The 14,255-nt window shown below is 29.0% G+C and overlaps 1 protein-coding gene across 1 annotated transcript; it reads left to right on the top strand.

The window, feature by feature from the left end:
- Positions 1–4,270: 4,270 nt before the first annotated feature.
- LOC142317590 (uncharacterized) lies at positions 4,271–5,256 on the top strand. Its single transcript, XM_075354145.1, has 2 exons — positions 4,271–4,736; positions 4,787–5,256. The coding sequence occupies exons 1-2, from the start codon at positions 4,271–4,273 to the stop codon at positions 5,254–5,256; spliced, it is 936 nt and encodes a 311-aa protein (XP_075210260.1).
- Positions 5,257–14,255: the final 8,999 nt, after the last annotated feature.

Below are 14,255 nucleotides of genomic sequence, written 5' to 3'. Positions count from 1 at the left end.
AATGTTAATAAAAATTACTTGAAAGGGTTTATAAGGAGAGAAGAAATACCTTGAATAATCCTATGCAACACACAAAATTTGTAAATTAAGAAAAGAATCAGAATTATAAAGATGCTGAATAAATGGAAGACAGAAATGAGGTTTTGGCAACTTAATTTTTTTATTTTACGTCTATGACTTGAAGTCTGATAAGTCAAAATAGTTATCAAAAACGAAATTGATCAGGTAGTTGTTGGGAGTAAAATAAAGGTAAACTGTTAAAACACTTGAGACTCCAGCGTTAGTAATAATTTAAATATGTATGATAAATAATAGACTTTATTTGTATCTTAATAATAGATATATTACAAAAAAATTTAATAACAAATTAAAATTTTTGTATAGTTTTTGGAAAGTTTCTGTAACATAAAAATCAACTTAAATTTTAGTGGTTTGTATTAAGTATATAAATATATATATATGTATATTTTGAGAATATGCATTATAATATTTTTAAAAAGGACTAATTTAAAAATTGTATATATAGAAACACTGATTTAATTAATTTTCTTTTGTTTTTATTTTAAATAGACTTACAACTTTCCTTAAAGGAATAAACCTATTTATTTTGATTTATTACATGAAACTTTATGCATGAAAATAATGATTATTTTTCATACTGAATAAATTCTGTCCATTAATATAATTCTATTCGGTTTTTATCAGAAAGCTGTAATAAGGAGAAAAAAGAATCTATTTATCATGAAGAAAAATGACTTCCTGTTTCAATTATACAGATATGTTACATTCTATTGTATGAAAGTAGAGAAACGTTTAAATAAAACTGATTTCATATTTTCTTTTGCATTTGAATGTCAGAAATATCATTAATTTGGTTTCTAATCATTTATTTCTAAAGCACAGATAGTTCAGATAAAGCAAATATTATATTTAACATTTTTATTAAATAAAATACAGAGTTTCTTTGTATTATTAAGGGAAATTCTAAAATAAAAATCTTTCTATTCAATTTTGTAATTCTATCCATTTTCATTTTTATATATATTCAATTACAATAATAATAATATATTAAAATATAATAATTTCAAGTATAAATATCCATACTATACTCAAAATTAATAACAATAACAATAAAAATAATAATAATTTATTGAAAAGTTTCTTTTTTCTTAAATTGGTGTAAACCAACACCGCGAGATTTAGTATAGGGCTGAAATTTCGACAAAGATTGTGTATAATATGAAAAATGACATATGTTTTAACTTGTTAAGTAGTTATTGACATTCTCCAATTTGATTATTATTCTCCAATGTGATTCACTGAATTCTGGACTAGTTTCTGGAATAAGGTAATGATGATAATTCGTTTTTATTTTTAAACATTACAGAAAATATCTTAAAATGTTATCCTTTTTATGAATTGACCAAATATTTTGTAGAATATAGGCTAATAATGAATTTCTGACAATATAATTATTAAGTATTTTGTTTTAAAATTATCTAATTATCTAATTATTTTTAATCTTTTACTCTCAATTTATATTCCAGACCATAATCTGTGATGGGATAGAATTGTAATATACTTTGAAATAGCAAGAAAATAAGTCAAACATTCATAAATGTAATTGAAAAAGGTAAGAAATTTTAAATATTGTTAATTTTGATGAAATTTTGTACAAAGACTCCTGTAGAGAATTTTTTGAGTTCATTTTCAAATCGATGAGAAGGTTTATTTTTAATATTCACTTAGAATATCGTGGATGTGCCTCATATTTGATCAAGTAATTCTTATGAACAGGTTATTTAAAATATATAATTATTTTATAGCATTTTCGAAGTAATGACATTTCAGATAAGAATTAATTTCTGATTAAGTTATGTATGATTAAGAGTTAGTCATGGTAAGGAGAAATTTTGAATGAAATATTTTGGTAGACTTGAAAAGACCATTTTTGAAGTGATACTAAAAATTTTAATGCTTACATAAAAAGTAGTTTGAGAATACATTTCTAAAGCGATATCTTTTGTTTTAAATAAATAGGTAATATGTAATGAATAAACCTTTAAAGCTGCTTCATGTATGAGCTCAAGATAAGGCGATTCGTTTTAATAAGGTGTTTCAAGGTAAATCTATGATCCAAACGACGCCGGAAGCAGTGAGCGAAGAGAGTGGAGTGTTGTTTAATAGCTGTATTAGTTAAGAATAACGTTAATAGAATGTAATCATATCTCTGTGCAGAAGAACGTGACTAGGCAGATTTTATTGGATTAATCTTCATCCTCCAGTCCTGAAGACAATTTTCGACAAGATGCAAGTAAGATTTGCATCTCGTGGTTGATTTTTAAGAAGGTGTTATTAAATATAATTTTTAATACCCCAAATATTTTCTAAGTGGAAAAAATTGACATTTTTTTAAACTTTAACCTGATTTAGTAACAGTTCTGTTAAATTCTATAACTGTATGTAACCACATGTTATTCTTTACTTGTTCTGCTTTAATATGTAATTTTTCTTCTCAGAATAAAATGCACCTTATTCGTACTTTAATTCAAATTCTTACACTCTTCGAAAATTCTGTACTTTTCCAGAATCGCATTAAACCAGAAGAGTTCAACCTCCGTAAAAAAATTTGATTTAAAATAAAAAGTACATGAAATTTTTTTTTATTAATAACTTGTGATTTTTAAAATTTTTTTTTTGTATTATTATTGAATAATAATTTATTGTTAATGTTTTTTTTAATCAGAAATTAATAAATCAATATATTTAAATTAAAAAAAAAAAACAGTTAAAAAAAATATATGTGTATGAAGTCGGATTCGAACCGATATGCCTTCTCCTTGTAAGAAACAAATATTTGATTAATTAAAATTTCATTTGGCTATAAATCTGGAACCAATGATATAAGTACCACTTATGCTATATCGTTGAAAAGATATCAATGATAACTTATTACTGCAGTTAAGAAAAAGTGTAAAATCGAAATGTTTTGGGTTTTGGGTTTTCATGGAGGCTTTTGGTCCAGTCGAAACAATTCCCTAATGACAAGGGGATTGCACCTCTCCTTTTACAATCAAAAGTCGATATGTTCAGCTAGACGTTACAGCAATCCTAAATTCAAAATTTCAATACTCTACGGCTTATCGTTTTGCAGTTATGCCAGATACACACGTACGTACAGAAGTCAGGCCAAAACTGGTCAAAATGGATGTTCCCGTTGAAAACTGTAAACCGAAATTTTTCGAGATCACAATACTTCCTTAACATCGCACAAGGAAGTAAAAAAATATATTTATACAAAAATGTTTAAAGATATTAACTTATATAATTGCACTGACTTTTTATACATTTTATTTAATTCATGGCTGTTATATAAAACTGCAGAATAATTTTTGGCCAAAAGAAAAAAAATTGTAATACTCAAAGATTTTTTGTTTTTTTTCATTACGTTAATTTATGAGCTTCTGCGAGTCCAAAAGTGGAAAACAGCATAGATCGAAATTCTACATGAACGTGTTGTAGTGATTAATTATCTCTGAAGGTACAAAATTATTATAAAAAAACGTATGATGACTAGTCTAAATGAAGCACAATTACTATTAACATTTTATGAAAATCAGACGAAGATTGGAATATTTCCTTAATTCACGATTACTACGCTTGGGTAAGTGTATTTCGGTGAAAAATTCTCCGGAGAAATTTTGGAAACTGTGAGTAGTAATGTAAAAAATATTTTAAACTTTTTTACTGTAACTCTTTTACACCTCTAAATAATACCAGTAGAAAAAAATTACCAAATGATAAAAATACTATTTTCTAGCCTATGACTATTTATATTCAGGTGCCATTTGGTGATTACTGAAATATTCATAAAAAAATTATTTATATAACATGAAAAGTTGAAAATTACACATACTTATTTGTTTCAGAAATGTTTACGGTTAATCTTGATAGTGTAACCTATACGTTTATGGTTTTAATTAATTATTTTAAGTTTAAATCATCTTTGTACGTATAACTATACGTACAAAGATGATTTAGGGGTTGTAAAAGGTAAATGTTCGGTTTAAAATCAGACACATAAGATCAACATCTCACGATGTTGATCATCTAGGCTGAACATTTGAGGTTATTGCACGCTGCACCTCAATTATTGGTAGCTTCACTAAGACTCAAATATTGGATACCACGAGCTCGAAAGGTAATTAGAAGTGTTATTCATAACTGTGTAACATGCTTTCGATTTAAGGCAGCCTCGGCTAATCAACTAATGGGTCAGCTGCTCAAACACAGAGTAGAGATTAGTCGTCATTTTCTTAACTCAGGAGTAGACTATGTGGGACCATTTCAAATCAAGTATGGGAATCCGAGAAGTAAAATAACAATCAAATGTTATGTTGAAATTTTTGTGTGTCTTTCAACTCATGATATTCACATAGAGTTAGTCATTAATCTTACATCACAAGCATTCCTTGCAGCCTTAAGACGTTTCACTGCAAGAAGAGGTCACTTCGCCAACTTGTATAGTGACAACGGCACTAATTTTGTTGGAGCCAACAACGAGTTAAATTCATTGAGGAAACTCTTTCATGATAAAGAATTTAATACAGACATTGAAAATTACGCTGCCAAGTCACAGCTCAAATGGCACTTCCTACCAGCTAATTCACCTCATTTTGGGGGCCTATGGGAAGCAGCTGTGAAGTCAATGAAATACCATCTCAAAAGAGTCATAGGTAAAATTATCTAACTTTCAAAGAATTTTCTACCCCTTTATTCGATATAGAAGCTATCCTCAATTCTAGATCTATTTCTAGTTTATCCGATGATCCTAGTGATCCATCTTACTTGACGCCTGGACATTTTCTTATTGGTAATCCTTTAATAGCTCCACCTGAAACCAATTTGTTAGATATAAAATGTAACAAGCTTTCCAGATGGCCGCAGCTTCAGAAGATACGACAGAGTCTTTGTTCACGATGGTCTCACGATTATCTCCATGGTTTGGAGCAACGCAGTAAGTGGAGGTCACCCTCCGAAAACCTTCAACCAGGTCTAGTAGTGGTAGTGAAAGAAGACAACTTACCACCTCAATTTTGGAAAATGACTGTAATAGACAGTGTTTTACCACGTAAAGATGGTCTAGTACGCGTAGTTCAGTTGAAAGTAGGCAGCACATTTTTTAAGAAACCTATTACTAAACTTGTGCCATTGCCTATAAACTTAGGCAATGTAATTAATATTGATCAAAGATAAACTTGCAGGGAGTATGTTCGGTTTAAAATCAGACACTCAGCGCTGCCTATAAACAGCTTTAATATTAAGAATATTAAAGCTCTTAGTCGGAGTTCAACAGTGATATAGTTATGATGTAAATGCACGCCAGTACGGCCTCTGCAATGAGTACTAGTTTGTTTCAGTTAAATAAAGTGTATTGGTTTTTTATTCAAATATAGCACCTTACATCTTTTTTATTGTGCTTATTTTTTCATACAGTCTATTACAGTTTGTTAAATTCGCTATAACGTGCAGCCCGTTACAGTAGGTTTCTTTTTTAGTTCTGGGAATGTAGAATGATTTTTTTTTTTAATTTAATTTGTATTTTCAAACTATTGTATATTTTTATTTTTGATATTTAAATTTTTCCTTCTTGAGTAATATTTATGGATTTTAACATCTACTTTAAGTCAAAACTTAGATTGTAATTTATGTTTTCACCTTTGGAAGATATTAACCTTTTTTTTTTTTTTTATTTATTAAATAAAAAAATTCTGTAAATCTTAACTGTAATGATAAACATAAATTAATCTTGTTTTAAATTTACGTAATAACCAAGTAGGAAGACATAAAATTGCTAGACCTCATAAAGTAGGTGAAAATATTTGTAGATAATGCTTATACGTTGATGTTGTATTTATAAAAATCTGGTGTAAAGGTTGCGAGCATGAGTCAAAGTTCTGAAAAGAAACAAATTTCTTACCAAGTACGAATTTACGCTTTATTTCAGATATATTGTTCTCTTAAATTACAATTAAATAATTTTTTTTCTTCCTAGTAAAATCCAACCGTACTTCCGTGCAATAACACCTACGCACACGTCCGGGCGGGCAAAAACATGGTACTTCGATATTTTTGCTTATATTGACCAACAGGGCAAAGGTTGTGTTCAAAAGCTCCTCTGAGGAGTATGAGATTGGCGATTCCTAGCTGGTTGCGGTTACGCTTCTCGGTTTAGATGATTGCGGGTGGGGAGGAAGGCATGACCGTAATCTGTTTTTGCCAATGTTGAGGAGAGTGACGACGGGGTACGATCATCCCACGTCTTGGTTGTAGAACCGGGTTGAGAGTGGGCTGCCCTGAGCTTACTCTGCCGAAGTGTTGCGCTGCCACGACAAGACTTGGTTACCAGTCACTTCGGCCTTTGGCAGTGATTATCGCATGCGTAAGGGTATTGGAGCCCGTTGAAGGGGACTTTTCGAAAGTCAGTATTTTCGTGATAGTTTGAGGCATCAAGGAGAATGATGGAGAGGAAATCGTAGAGGGAATTCATGAGGAAGGAATTGTTACGTGTCATCGTCCAAATGTACGAATAATGGATAAATTCTACCCTCTGAAAAGCACAACTTAATCTTCAAAAGCCGAAGTGTCTAGACAAGATAAAGGCTAGATTCCACAGGTTGGATGTGCGTCTGTTTATCCTGACATCTCTGTGTTGCTTTAGATGTCAGAGATTTGGACACATGGAGATACATTTTACGAGAGAACAATTCTATGTCTGTGGCGATCCATTGCATCCTGATGACCTTTGAAGGGATATGCCTGTCTGTTTCAACTGTCGTTGGCACCACTCTGCAAAATCTAGAAATCGTCCTATTTACAAACAAGAAGTAGCTGCACAAGAGGTCAAGACTATACAGTAAGTCAGCTACTTTGAAGGTAAATCGTGCTTGGCAGAACGCCAAAAACGGCGTTATATGCACAAATTGCTGCAGATTCCATTAAATCAGAGGATGTGGTTTCTGAACTGACACTAGCTGTACTATGATTGTTCGAACGTATCATGAATGAAAAATTAAAGAGGCCGCCATTAATAGAAAGCACATTCAAATCGACGCAGAAAAAAACAGATGCTTCCAAATTTAAAATTCTACACAACCCAGCAATAACACTTCAACCCATCGCATGAACAGCTAAAATGAGGTTAATACAGAGAAGAATTCTGAAGCTAAATCAATCCAGCCAATTTGATGCTAATTGAAGCTGTTGATTTCGTTTTTCTTTTTTATAAAAAAATAAATAATAAATTTATATTTACTTAATTAAAGTTACTATGTTATTTACAGCTAGCTGATTTATAAGTCGAGAGTGAGTAAACTTAGTTGCTTTTATACGGGTTTGAATACTAGATCGTGAATAATAATTGGTTAAAAAAAATATAAAACAAATTAGTACCCATACTGTATATTTTATTATCCAGTGCTGCTGGCTGGCTTTCTTGTTTTTAGCTTAATCATTATTAATTTTTTTTTATTCGTTTCTTTTTATTTTAATTAAACGTTTTACTACAAAAAGTTAAAAACTTTATAAATAAACGCACTGATTTTCTATTTGTGTATTTTCTTACAAAATATTCAATATTTAAAAACATGCAAAAGAAATTGAATAAGAACTTGTAAAAGAAAAATGGATTTAATTTTCATGCAAGGAAGAATGAAAAAAATTACGATGAAAAAAAGTTAAAGTGGTATTAGTTTTAAATTTATCTTCAATGTTAAAGTGTGAGAGTGTATCTGAGTGTATTTTTATGTGGGCGCCCACGCGATTGTGTGTCGAATTATATATCCAAACTTTTATTTAGAGAATGGTAAGTAAATGATAATACAAAACAAACCTCTTTATGTAAGTTTTATTTGGACTAGTTAAGAAATACTCTTTTCATAGAAGCTAAAGTTTCTTTCCTTGTATATATTTTTATTGTGCTAGACGTTACAAAGACCACTATGTATTACGTTTCACAGAAATTGGTTTTCTTTGTAGTCATGTTGACGTTTTCTAACTTACATACTTGATCCATTTGGACCATTTTAAGAAAGTTAAATTTCTCGGTAATACGATATTGCATTTTTTATTTTTTTTATTATTTTACACTTAATACTATAAAATTACAATTTATTTCCGTATTGCTTTCCGATTAATCATTTCTTGTATTTTTATTTTTATTTGTAATAGAACATTTTGGGCAGTTAAACATCCTTTACATTATAATCAATGTTTGGAATTAAAATCTACATTTTTCTGTAATAAAAATAACTAAAATTTTACATCATTATCTTCTAGCAGAAAAAAAAAATTAATTAATAAAGGTTAACAAATTTAGGTTTATATTCTTTTTTGTTGTTTTTACTCATTACTCAGTTTTGAAGGTTTATTTATATTCATTAATTTTTAGCATTTACAACTTCTTTGACTGTAATTTATTTTGCTACGAATTGTTATAACACAGTATCTGAAAAAAGTCATTACTTTTTATATACTATTCTTTAAATATTAATAATCATTAAATAGGGCGTCCAACTTAACTTCCAATCTTAAAAAAGGGGTAAGTGAATCAATCATCCTCTTTTTATTGTATTACAATCATTTCAAATCACAAAATAATACCGTTTAACTCATTTGAATAAAAATTTTGGATAATATTTTACTTTTTGTACATCAAGCATCAGCATAGCAGAAATTAGTTTTTTTTATAAAAATCAAACTATTATTTTATTTTTACACTGTTTCTCGATTACTGAAATTATGTTTACTATAAAGATTATTTACACTGTAATATTCTCCATCATGTTTGCTTACCATATTAAAAGTTTTTTATAAGTCATAATTGATTAATTACATTTGAATAACTTACATATTTAAATAAAGGATGACCACTTTTTTGCTTTTAAGCAAGAGAAAATATAATTTACATTTCGATGAAAAAACAATTGACCATAGAGCACTGCAGAAACTGTTAATAATTTGTTATTAATCAATTGTTATTAGTTTATAATAACATGATTTTTATTAGCCGACCTCTGTGGCTGAATGGTTAGTGGCTCAGCATATCGTACGGAGGTTCCGGGTTCGCGATCAGACATAGTATCTTTTCACACGCTTCGAATTTTTAGCAGGATAATATCCGTAGCTGTTTTGATTCCTGCTCTTTCATTAAAAAAAGATTCCTGGAATTTATGCACGTGCAATGTTTTGATCATATTGAACATTTGATACAGAGATTTTAATATGAACGAGGATTATATTAGCTTCAGATATATAAAATAAATATTTGGTTTAATATTTAAGTACTTTTATGTGAATAGGCATGCATAATTTTAAGCGTTCGTAAGTTTATTGTCCTTGTGATACATGACAATAGTAATTTTAACCTTTAAATTGTTTTCTTTAAACCTGCCTAACTGAAGTGAAATATAAAACGTAAAGAGGTTTGAGCAGGTCTTTAACTCAATATTTCTATAGGTTATCTATAAAACGCCATTAGATTTCTATAAGAAAAGACTACAAATGAATTTCAAAAATATTATAATTAAAAAAATCGAAAGGAAGGTAATATCAATTGATTATTATTAAAATTTCAGAGTTATTTTAAATAAATATTTATTAAAATTTTCAAGTGCTTAATTACTGTCTGATATCGTTGATTATTTTATTTGTGCAGGAAAAAGCATTTCCATGACCTGAGTTTTATTATTTTTCGTAGTAAATATAGTTATGAATGATTTTAAACTACTGAATAGGCTAATGAATACATTATACGCTGATTGAAGAGGCAGTGGTGAAAAAATAGGACGATAGTTTCTTTAAATTACTCATATCTAAAACAGATTTGAAATATATCAATGAGAGATTTTAATTGCGGCGCCAATTCATTTGACCTCCATTGATGACCAAGACTTGAACTTCAAAATTGTTTCTATTATTATTTTTACGCAGGTATAGATACAATAAAATACTTATTTTCGAAGAAAAATGTCTCAATCATTAGGGTTTGCACATCAAAAAACAAATCATCCATTAATATAAGAAAAACTGATTGTTTTAATTAAGACAAATTAAGAGTAAAAAAAATATAAGACTTAATTACTAGTTTTGAGCACAGTTTCAATAACTTGATTGTTTGTTTTTTAACTTATTTTATTATATAATGTTATATATAAAAACACATAAATATAATGATAAACCAAACAGGATATCTTCCTGACAGTACAGTACATTTTAATTTAGTAGACACAATTACACTGATTTAATTGGGTTCAGGGTAAAAATACGTTTACTTATATTCCCGAAACAAAATATGAACATTTTTAAAAATTCTAAAATTGTGCATATTTGTCATGTATAAAAGATTTTAAATTGATTCAAATATTCTTTTAATTCCTGCAATTAAATAAACTGCCATATCTAATAAAAGATATCAGTTATTCGAGAAAGTAGAAATTAAAATACAATTATAATATAACCGTTTTCATTTCAGTCTATTTAAAATACATCAATAATGAAGGCGTTACGGCGTACGGCGCCTTATTAATGGTGCAAAACCGTCTTCTTTCGTTATTTCTTATAAACAGTTCACTAAAACTAAACTACGTCATTTTGTAATTTTAATAATGACCTTATAGTTTACTGTTATTGCTGTATATGAAATATTTTATGTTTATAAAAGTATTACAATTAAATTTAATATACTGTTACATTGATAAATATGATAACATTCGATATAAAAATTTTAATTAAAAAAAATAAATTTTTATGCTAATGACATAAAATATTAAATATTACAAATTTATAAATGTAATAAAATTAATTATAAATAAATGAAGTTATATTTTGAAAAAGAAAAGGAATTATATTATGATTTTTTTTTTTAACAACTACAGTCATTAGCTCAGTGGTAATTGCTAGCGTATGAATAGTTGTCATTCCTGGTCGGGATTCGAAACCAAAACTTTTACAAGAAATGTCGAGACGCTACCTGCTCAGCCACGGAGTTCGGAAAAATTATGTGAAGTTTTATTGTAAAATTTTAACTACATGTTTAAACAAACGAATAATGTTAAGAAATTTAAAAAATTCGGTATTTTTTCTGCTCCCCACCTCAAAAATCACCTTCCAAGAAAATATTTTGATTTTTCTACGTTTACTATGTTAAATGGAAAAACCAAAAAAAATTTCCACCAAAGAATGCACAATCAATCAAAAGTTTCTTAAGAGTTCTTTTTTGTTAGTGGATTATGATGAAAATTTATTTATTAATTAATTTATTTATTGTAATATCAATATTAAAAACTTGTAAAACTACCTGTACGGGTTGAATGAAATTTTCTTTATGTAAGGTGGTTTAAGAATCCAATCTAAAAATTTATCCCAAAGGCCCGGCAAATTAAATTGTGACTTTAATTTATTTTTTAGTGACTTTCATAAAAATATGAATGCCAAATAATGTCACGATATCTTAACCCGTTTTCAGATATAAATTTCTATAAGAAAGACAGCTAACGGAGTCACATATAATAATAACAACTTATGTTTAATCTTTTACCTTTTTTATGTCATAAATCATTTGCTGAAATATTTACACACCTCCCGCAATACGCAGTATAAATTTTTATGTCCTTTCCGAGCACATTTTATTTTAATTTTTTATTTACTGTTAAGTGTGAAGTACATTTAATTTGAATTCATTTTAATTTTTTTCAAACTAAAAAAAAGTTTTTATAACTATTTTTTTTTTACAAGTTATTAAGGGCACTTAATTTTCATTAGGAAATTATCCCGGTGACGAATTTATATTACTATACTCTGAAGTCCTTTAAAATCCCTTGTGTCATTGTGAAACTACATGTGCTGTTTTTAAAAAAAAGTCGTTGCGTAAATATTTCTGTTTTGATATTTCTTTAGTGTAATAATAAAAAAAAGTATTCAACAAAAGGAATAAATGTATACGTCAACGCAAATTGTTTTTTTGAACGTCAGAAAAACGTTGTTTCTTGTTATTTGTTTGTTTCGTATTTGATAAAAAAACGAAAAAGTAAGCAAACGGAAAGAAATTTGTATGAAAAATATAAGAAAACGAGTCAAAAATAAAATAAACAAAAATTTTGAAAAGGAACATTAGAAAAAAAAATTTTCCTGTGGTTAGAAAATAAAAATATAATAAAAAATCCCTGCGAATAATCAATTTTTTTCATCATATATATTTTATTTTACAAGGTATTGATTAGTTTAAACATCTTAATTAAAATTTTCTCCAAATAATTGTTCATAAATTATATTGTGAGACCCAGTTCCTGTATGGAGATGGATGTTTCCGGGACTATCTGTACAGGATGGACAGGTGCCAAACAAGTCGCTGTCATGATTGCGGCGGACTGGATACAGCAGAGCATGCGGTGTTTTTTTGCCCTAGTTGGCACGACTTAAGAGTAGCTCGAGGATCAGGATGTGGAGGAGGTCAACAATATAATCGAGACGATGCTCAGCAATAGCGACAAATGGGAATGTATCTCGACTACGATCACATCAATGATTGGAGAGGGCCAATGAAGAGAGGCGACGACAGGCTAAGCAGAAGATAGACACATGGAGTTCGATGACGGGTGATCAAGGGGCGCCAGCTTCTGGGAGTGGGCACCAGAGGCTCCTCGGAGTCATCGTTCGTCGATCGCCCCCTGGAGACGCATCGTCCGAATTCGGATAGTAGGGTACCTGGGTGATCATGCAGGGCTGAACATATCATATGGCTTAGATCCGGCTCCTGCTTGAGGTTTTTTAGCCGGTTAGAGCCCCGCACTGCCATCAGTGCGGGTCTGTCGGCGGCTGGCAGAGCTTTTTCCTCCCTACAGAAACAAAAAAAAATAATAATAATAATAAATGCTCCATCTTCATCAAACGCGAATGCCAATTAGCAAAATGTAAATGGAATAGCTCGTCAACTCGATTAAAAATTATGTGCATATCACACTTTCTGTCTTTCAACTATTCATTGTTTCTTTGATGAAATCTAGAAAATTTGTAATAAAAGGTTTCTGTTCACCTTTACAAAGCCAAACATCGATATTAAGATATCGCCAATCAGATATTAATTGTTTATAAGTTACGTCAAAGAGATTGGAAATATAATATTAAATTTTAATGTTCTATGTTAACATTTATTCATCTGGTTTAAATATTACTATGTTACACTTTTTACTTGTGCTTGTAATTTTAAACAAAGTACACTGTCTGAAGTTTATATTAAATTATCTTAAAAAGTCATGCTTAACCAAAAAAATATATTTTAATTTTTAAAATAAATAAAATATTTACTTTTTTGACGAGTAAAAAATAAAACAATAGGTAACGCATGACAGAACAGTACTGGCTGCTAGAACAGTTAGGTTGTCTTAGGTTCATTTATCTACCACGTTATACGACTGTAATCTACTTCATCTATCCTCCTCGTTCAAATAAAGTATTAAAGCATTAACGAGGTTGTGTAGCAAAACCACAACAAAAATTATTTATTTAAAAAAAATCAGTTTATTTTTTCTTGTAACTGATTTTTTCCTGATTAGATTTTTCAAATAATAGAAATTTCTACATTCAATTTAGTTATTCGTTTCATTGGGAATTCAATTTACTACTTTAATGTTTTCATTTTTATCTCTGTATTTCGTTGCTTGCATAAACATTTTTATTTTCTCAACTGATTCTTCTTTTTCAATCATTTTCAGAAATTTAAACTATGATTAGTTATTTCTTTATTGGCATGGATTTATTTGAAGAAAATAAAAATTTGTTTTTTGATGTTGGTTTACATTTACGACTTCGTCGGATGTATCATGTAACGTAATATTTATTAAAATAGGATAATCTAGAGTTAATATTTCGTTATTTTTTTCTTAAAGAGACATTTTTTTAATGCTTTAAAAAAAATTAATCCAACCTAGCAGTTATAGCAAGGCGTTTGCAGAGGGGAGTGGATGACGGCTGTAGTACGCAAAAAATTCTGGGAAGAACTTATTCGTAACACGAATCATAATACGACTAACCTATGCAAAAAACGTAAAATTTAATAGTATTTACTTACCCTAACTAATGTAACTCTTCAGTACCGCTAATTTCACTGTTTTCAGAATCGGTTGTTGTGTTGATTATAATTTCTGATACTTGGTCAATCACGGGCTCAGTTTCTAAGTATTTTTGTTGTAATTGTTGCA

The sequence above is a fragment of the Lycorma delicatula genome, chromosome 1 (assembly GCF_047948215.1).
Source record: "Lycorma delicatula isolate Av1 chromosome 1, ASM4794821v1, whole genome shotgun sequence".
In the NCBI taxonomy this organism is placed as follows: Eukaryota; Metazoa; Arthropoda; class Insecta; order Hemiptera; family Fulgoridae; genus Lycorma; species Lycorma delicatula.
The sequence above is the reverse complement of the archived record's forward strand: the minus strand, read 5'-3'. Positions and strand labels throughout refer to the sequence as shown.